This window comes from Triticum aestivum, chromosome 4A (genome assembly GCF_018294505.1).
Source record: "Triticum aestivum cultivar Chinese Spring chromosome 4A, IWGSC CS RefSeq v2.1, whole genome shotgun sequence".
Taxonomy (NCBI): domain Eukaryota; kingdom Viridiplantae; phylum Streptophyta; class Magnoliopsida; order Poales; family Poaceae; genus Triticum; species Triticum aestivum.
Window position 1 is genome coordinate 9,865,410 of NC_057803.1, and position 8,084 is coordinate 9,873,493.

The 8,084-nt window shown below is 46.8% G+C and overlaps 2 protein-coding genes across 2 annotated transcripts; both read right to left on the bottom strand.

Moving 5' to 3' along the window:
* Positions 1 to 2,024: 2,024 nt before the first annotated feature.
* LOC123081568 (uncharacterized) lies at positions 2,025 to 2,601 on the bottom strand. The gene has a single exon (XM_044504131.1). The coding sequence runs from the start codon at positions 2,498 to 2,500 to the stop codon at positions 2,225 to 2,227; it is 276 nt and encodes a 91-aa protein (XP_044360066.1). The 5' UTR covers positions 2,501 to 2,601; the 3' UTR covers positions 2,025 to 2,224.
* An 844-nt stretch (positions 2,602 to 3,445) lies between these two features.
* Positions 3,446 to 8,080, bottom strand: LOC123084761 (nuclear pore complex protein NUP96; the record flags this gene model as incomplete). Its single annotated transcript, XM_044506258.1, is given in 5 exon segments — positions 3,446 to 4,030; positions 4,399 to 4,496; positions 4,568 to 4,716; positions 5,301 to 5,424; positions 5,508 to 8,080. Coding segments are annotated over 5 exon segments (3,027 nt in total). The 3' UTR covers positions 3,446 to 3,834.
* Positions 8,081 to 8,084: the final 4 nt, after the last annotated feature.

Here is an 8,084-nt window from a genome sequence, read left to right on the forward strand (position 1 = left end):
GCTGTGACATGCCATAGGCGGTGCTACAACTTTTTATGCCGGGAGCTGGAAACGGTGCCTAAAAGATGTTGTGACCAGTCGGCGTGGTGCTACAACCGTATACAGAGGGAGCTGCGACCATCGCCGGTGGCACTACAACCATGTGTACGGGAGATGGAATTGGCAACGCCGGCGCTGCAACTAGTGACATCAGAGTTGCGACACCCAATGCGGTGAGCCGGCGTGTTCTGATGTCGTGGGGGCTCTGGTGAGACGGTGAGCAACCAGGGGCTTGGGATGATGGGCGGTCTTGGCGGAAGATGAAGGAGCAACATAGGCGGCGGGGCACTTCGCAACCGCTTCAGGGAGCAGGGGAAGTGGTGATGCTACCGTGGAGTGGTGTTGCTAAGATAGGGTGAGGCAATCATGGCCGCTGATGGAGGAGCAGCTCCGGGAGGACGCGACGCCGCCTAGCTGTGGAGGCGGCAGATAGCTGCCGCTTCGTCCAGGTGTCAGGCCGCCTAGCAGTGGAGGCAGCGGAGCCATCAGCCACGCCTCGTCTATGGCGCAATGCGTCGGAGCCATCGAGGCCGTGGAGCTGCGGAGCCGGCGCCGTTGACGCCGCCGAGCTGCCGAAGCCATGAAGCCAACATTGTCAAGGCTTCTGCGGGCCATCTGCTCTGCTGCTTGTATTGTGTCTTGATGTACGAATGTTTTCAGAGTGAAAAGAGAGAAGCTACAACAGCATTTTGAATGAATGTTATGATTGAATTACTGTTCTAGTTTGTACTTCTACATTTGCAGAATTGGTCTGACTTGAGTGGTACTTGTACATGTGCAGACTTGAACAGATTTGTGTGGAAAATGTTCCTGCTTTCTTGAATGTTTGTTATAACTGAAGAATTGTTCCAATAAACAGACAACTTGTGTGTGTGTGTGTCTGTGTGTGTGTGCAAAATCGGACGAAACTGATAGAAATGCACTGAATTGAACTGTTGTGATATAAGGTTGTCAATTTGAGAGCATATAATAGGTGTTGTTAATTAAAGAGGTGCTGCTATTGACAATTTGTGAGCATATCCTTCCAGGAATAAAATGATTTGCAAGTCATAATGCCTGCTTTGGCTGCTGAATGTAAATGAGCATGCATACAGAAATTGCAGGTGCATTGAACAAAATAGATGCCAACCCAGGGAGTATATCTCTGAAATGCATGAAGAAAGTGATTGATCAACTAGAACCTAAACTAAACTGAATGTCCAAATTTCTCAAAACCATGCTTGTTTGTGCTCTCATTCAAGTAAAGAGCACATGGTTGCCCAAAAAGAATAGCACTTCACCACGACCCAGTAAATAGATCACATGTAATTGGTCCCTGGAAATTGAATTAAATAAGTAAGTATTTATAAGAATAATTGTCATCCCTTAAATTTCTAGACTAATTATATGGACAAGATTACCATCAAAAGTTGAGTAAAGTTAAGATTGTCCTTGTAATCTTGAGACTCCTTCATATTGTCTTTGTAAACTATAACATCTTCAACTTGTCCAACACCACTACATGCCTCTTCCCCAACCTCTTGTTTCTTCTAAAGAAAAAAAAATTGAGGGTTATGAGAGTTAATGGGCAGAATAACATTGAAAAGACAATAGTTATTTAGAAACATACCTCTCCCTCGAACTATGATGTAGTTTTGTTTTCTCTCTTTTTCCTAGCCTTGTGCTTCTTCTCAAGCCAAGTCCTTTTTCTTTAGGCGCGCATTAGCCAACACGTCATTTGGTGGGCTAGCATTTGTGGGAATAATAGTACATATATATGGTCCACGGACGGCGCAACACGTATTACGTCCCTCGGCAGTAGATCGATCTAAGTCAGACGATCTCGTTCCCTATTTCCACGCGCAATCCATGGGAAAGCGAAGGCACATGGGAGGATTTTTTTTTCTCGCTCACCGACTCATACAAATCGTGACCGTACATGGGACTGTGACTGAACGACTCCGAGGGTCACCGGTTTAGGATTTTGGCCGGTCGGCCGGCGCCTGGCAGCGCCCAACTCCAAAGATAAAATGTCAAAACGCATAGTTGCCGCCCAAGCGAAGAGCAGTACGAAAAGTACACTTCTTCCTCGTTGCAAACCAGTAAAGCACACGGTTATGTACAAACCGGAGTTATATGACGCTGGCTTAAGGGGGAGAGGTACTCCACACGGTAAACTCCTCCGAATTACTCTAATTCACACTCATCAAGCAGAGAAGAAGCCGTCGAAGGCTGCCCGGGCGACCGGGCTCCTGGGCTCGGCCGCCACCAGGTCGGACCTGACGAGCACCGCGACGTGCACCTTGACCCCGGACGCGGCGGCGGCGGCAGACTCGGCCCAGGAGCCCCACACCTTGGTCACCGCCCCGAAGTTCACCCTCCCCTCGGACGCCTCCTCGCCGGCGCCGGCGACCGTGCGGGGCGCCCCTCGCTTCATCCTCTTCTCGTGCTCCTCCGCCACCAGCATCGCGATGTCCGCCATTGGCAACCCCAAAAAAACTCAACTCAGCCTGAAACAGTTGCTCTGGAGTGTGGAATCTGGATGCTCTTTGCTCTGGATGTTGTGGATGGATGGATCTCGGATGCGAGGCGCATTTTATAGGATGCTGGGACGGGTCTGGGTGCTCGGTTCGGATAAGCCTCTGCGCCGTGGGTTCGTGGCGCGATCGCTCGCGGGTTTTGTTTATTACCGGGTGCCGTTCGCCTGTTTGTCTGTATGTTTCCGCCACGCCGGAGACGCGCGCCACCTGCTGCCGCACTGCGGCTGTTTCGGTGGTCAGTCGCCTTTTTAAAATCCCGTTGGCCGATGCTGGTGCTGGGTGGATCAGTGGGTGCGTCCGCGACGGACTCGCCAGCCAGAACCTTTTTTTTTTTTTTTGAGGGAAGACTCGCCAGCCAGAGCCTGACGTCGCAGCGTGGTGATAAGGCACCGGGCCATTGGCGCTGGAGATATGTATCTTCCAGGCTCCTGCACAGTCACGCGTGGAAATCTTGTTTATCTTGCAGTTGTTGGAGACTTGGAATACACGACGGCGAGCACCGACGACGAAATCCCTTTGTTTTAGATGATTATAACGACGAATTCTCGAGTCAGCCGTACTTGTTAAAAAAAGGCAGAGGGTGTACGGTGCCTTGTGAGTGGGAAGGGAGCGCGTTGCTGTCTCCCTGCCGTGAGGATAAACCATTTCCTCCAATGATTTCAGTAGGAGGGACCGACGAGAAATAACACGATACACAAACTGGCTGGGGCCTAGCGAACGAACGAAAACTAGAAAGAAACCGGCATGTGAGCCGTGTTGAGTGTTGATTGATTGATTCATTCATGTCGCCCGCCGTCCCCGGTATTACGCCGAAGCGGGCCCCTTGGACAGACCACAGCCATCACATGGTTCTGCGAAAAAGCGGTATCCGCACAGCCCCGACCAGATGATACCAACGATAGATCTACAACAACTCTTTGAACTTTCAATCCACACACTGACATCCACCTTTCAAACCTACGAGTACATGCGATGCTGTTCTTCGTAACAATAACAAAAAAGACGATGACTGAATGGGTGCGGCACACAGATTACAAGACATGTTGCATTCGTGCAGAAAAATATCGTCAGGTTACTTCAGGAGTTTACAGGGGTGGGCACTTGTCTGCACCGACAATGGCAGGTTCTACGTTTCCCCTGATCATCAGACATGGGGATTTTTGTGACTTGTTCCATGTGTGCGGCATGCAGATTCACAGCTCTTGCGCGACCCAGATTCCACGGCCGACTTGGGCACCCGGAAACCATGCCATGGATCATCCGTAGGAACTATACCTTACAATGAGTCCCCGCAAAGTATGTCGGTGAAAACAGAGACTGCCTCCTGCAGGTAGGACGCCCTGTTGTCGGTGGGCACAGGGGCGTTGAGCATCGTCTGAAAGCAGCTCATGAAGAGATCTGGCGCCGAGCCCTCGCCGGGGGAGCTCATTAGAAGCTCGCAGAGCTCCTCTGCCATCTTCGAGAAGCATGCCCTGCCGCAGTTACATAATAATGAGAACGGGCCTGAACATTTGTTCTATAAGAAATAAGAAATGCCAGTATGTCTTGGTGGACTTAAAGAATCAGCCAAGTCGTCTAAGGAACGACCATGATTTCCACTGTGACTAAGAAGCTTAGATTTGGAATGGATTATTTGATTCAGGTGCAAATTAATAGCTCTTTGGAAAAAAATCTAATTATATGGGAACTTGTGAACACTGCAAATCAAAATTGTGTTCTTGGAAGCAGGGTTACTTAAGTTAAAACATGACATGGAAGTCCAACAGTTTCATGTAAACATCAACATATGGTTAGTTGCAGATTGTAGATCTATTAATTAAATCAACGGATACTATCTTACCTTGCCTCAATGGGTAATTTGCTTCCCCAGATACCCAGCGAGTCATTTAATCGATCGAAGAAACTCTTGCACAATTCATTTTTACTCTCAAGTGGATCCTGGAAGAGAAAGTAAAGTTATGTCAACTCGGAAATATTCCAGGAAATTTTTGAACGGTAAAAATACTTACTGAATCATCGTCCATAGTACTTTCTTCTTGCATGCAGTTTTTTATGTTGAAATAGTCTATGTATATTGCAGCACCAACGTCCCAGTCAGCAATTTCAGATTTGTGATTCTCCAAAGCACTTGTAATGTCGAATATTTCTTGATGTTTGGCTGAACCATATGCCAAGAAACAAGCAATTACAAACTCATGCATTGTTTATTAACAGAAACAGAACAAAACTGATAAGATATCCTCAATCATGCATATGAACAAAAGAGTAAATAGGAAAATAGCACTGAAATTCACAAGAATCTTCATTTCATTAGGTTCTGGAGAAGTAACCAAGAGAATTCTAGTTAACGGTTCCAAATTGTACTGAATGTTGCTGCCTGTGACTAGAAATCCATATTTTCCCCTCCTTTTTCATCTCAATAGAAAGAAACGGAAGTTTTATTGTGTTTGTTAGCAATGTATATGTTTTAAGTTAGAATCTATCGAGGAGAATAATTGAAACTGGATTAAATAAAAAGCAGGAATACATTTCTTAAAAAAGATTGCAAAAAAGCAAGTAGTATTATATTCAAAATAAACGAAGGGGCTTTTCATAAGAAAATGTGGATGAATACTTCTGTTTTCTAGATTTTTTATAGGATCTTTTGGTGGACTTAACTGCATAATTATGTAAGGTAGGAAAGTGTAACATCGAATCAGGTATTTACAACTAATTGTTTAGTGCAGTGTAGGGAAGACTTACATGACAGAAACAAAGAATGAGCAACAGATGTCATGAAAATGGTATGAGCTTTCTTCCAATTGCCGCATTGAATATAATTCCCCAGTGCACCTTGTCGATCTCCATAGTATTCGTGATAAAGAGCCTGCATATAGGTATTGTCAGCAGGAGGTTATAATATTATTACTAAACAGATAATTAGCAGGAAGTTATAATATTATTACTAACCAGAGCCTCATGTATCCATTCTGCTGGTATACCAAGTTCTGCAATATATTGCCTCTGAGCCCCATCTTTGCTCCATATCTCACAATACTGCGACAAAATTTCCCTGATTAATTTTTCGTGGATGTAAGGGGCATCATCCAGATGTGGCATATGCAGAATGACGTAGATAGCCCAATGGCACTTCCCAAGACATAGTAACTGATGGACAAAACTCAAATCCAGTACATGAAGATCATTTGTACTGAAAGCACCAATAGCTTCGAGAATAGATCGTTGATGCCAGATCATATGGTAGTCCATGGGATCATATGATGACGAGAATGCACTGAACATAGTCTTTAGAAGCCCAAACTTCTCATCTTGGTTTGCATGAAGAAGCATTAAATAAAAAGATATGTCAAATCGGTCACCTGGGGACCACTGAAGTGCGTCCTCAAGAGGTCCTTCATCGATATATACAGGAACAGGATTTGGAACTTTGCCCTCGCCAAGTAGTTGGTGATAACACCGAATGATCATATCAAGTGATGTATCTGGTGACAACTGATACCACATGATTAAACCAAGGTACCTTTTCCAGTCGATTGGTGAATCAAGTAAAGCGCTTTGTATGTTACCAGCAAGCAACTCGTATATCTTTAACCTGTCTTCCTCAATATAATCGAAGTCCAGACCATTTATTTTCCACAGATCCAGCTGCTGAGCAACATCCGAGCGATTTAACATCGATCCACCTGCCTGGCTTAGCAGGACTGCCAAGCGGACATCTCCCTTTGAAGCAGCAATTTCTGTGGCTGTGTCCAATTGTCGACCAGTCAAATGCAGAACAATATGCTCCAAGTATCTGGCATCACTTAAAGAACCCACCTCTCCTTGTACCCGATGACAAACACTGTCCTGTAACCAATTGCTAAAGTCTGCTCTCCTAACCAAAGGAAGTGCATCAGGGTCAATGTTCACAGAACCTTCTTTCTTATCCAAAATCATGCCCTCCTGATCCTCATCACCACAAAATTCCAACTGGTTGCCAGCTTCTCTCTCAGAGAACAGGACCCTAATTAGCTCCCAAACCGTAACTTGATGCATTAACAGCACACGTGAAGACATGGATAAATCACTGATTTCAAGCTGCCTTTCGATGATATCAATGTATGATCTGCAAATATCTGGCAAAACCAAACGACTTGCCACAACTTTCTGAAGCTTTAATTTAAACGAGTCAGACTCAGTTTCCAGAATTTCGCGGTCAAGCCTCTTATGGAGGTCCATTGGATCCGAGAAACATAGTTCTGCCAGCTCCTCTTTAACTTTGTTCTGCTCATCACGCACAACTTTATCACCTGCAACTTTCTCTATGTGAATAACAGAAGAAAGGCCAGTTCCAGGAGTATTAACAGGACTACCAGAATGGAGAAGGATGCCATTTGGTCCCCAACCAACTCGAAATGATCTACCCATAAATAAAGCAGCATCCACTACGCAGTTAGAATATACTTTTCCAGCAACAGGAGTTGCTTGCTCAGCTGGTAGTTTGAAGCCTTCTACCTTGGCCATTCTGACCGGAAATCCCTTGTTTTTTCCAGACATGAGAATACCATGAGAAGATGGACCAACCTCTGTAGAATTTACATTGTATTCCAGCAGTGCATGTGGTTCTTTCCTTGCGAGCACACCAGACCTCCTTCCAAATTTCTGAGAAGAACCATGCAAAGGAGAGAGAGACCTCATCCTCTGACCTTTACCACTTGTGTTGGGTGAATCCACACTCATCCTTTCTCTGCTGAGGTGTCTGCGATCAGATGGAAAGCCATCCTCCATGTCTTCGTCTTCGTCATCATTGGGAAACAATGCCATCCGCATTTCCTGCATCTTTGCAGGGTCAAGCCCAAGATGAGCAGGCAACGAATGCGAAAGCTCCAGTTCATGCCCATTTGAAGGTGGGTCTCTTGCTTCAGCAATCGGTGGCCGTACAACCGGCTCATCCATGGCAACATCATCCTCCTCCTCGTCCACAAGCCCAAACCTACTGAAGTGATCGACCTCGAACTTCCAGTTACCACTCACAGGATTGAATGAGAGAAACCTAGCACCTTGCTTCTTCGCGCGGCACCGTAGCAACTCAACTAGGAGGCCGGGTTTCGGAAGTGTATCCAAATCCAGCTTCAGGGTCACCTCTGCAGCTTTATTGAGGCCGTGCCCTACGACCGGTTTGCCAGCCTCGTCCCGGTAAACCACCACAGAATGGCGGCCAAACTTGACGATTTCGTTCAGGTCCAGCCCCCTCACATCGGTGCTGCCAGAGAACTTCACCTGCCCATACCTCGCCCTGCCGACGACGAAATCTGGAACCCTGCTGCAGTAGCCCGGGTCAGCCGCCTCCCTCTCGACCAACTCCTCGACCGACGGCCGAGTGAAGTAGTCGGAGAAGCGCAGGACGGGGAACATGGCGTCGACAGCCATCAGCCGAAGACGAATGGAGCGGCAACCGGTCTATTCGCTGGCAGCCTGCCGCGGTGCCACCCCCGCCCGGCGCCTCCGACTGGCCGCCGATTCAGTCGCGCTTTGCCCTATTGCTGG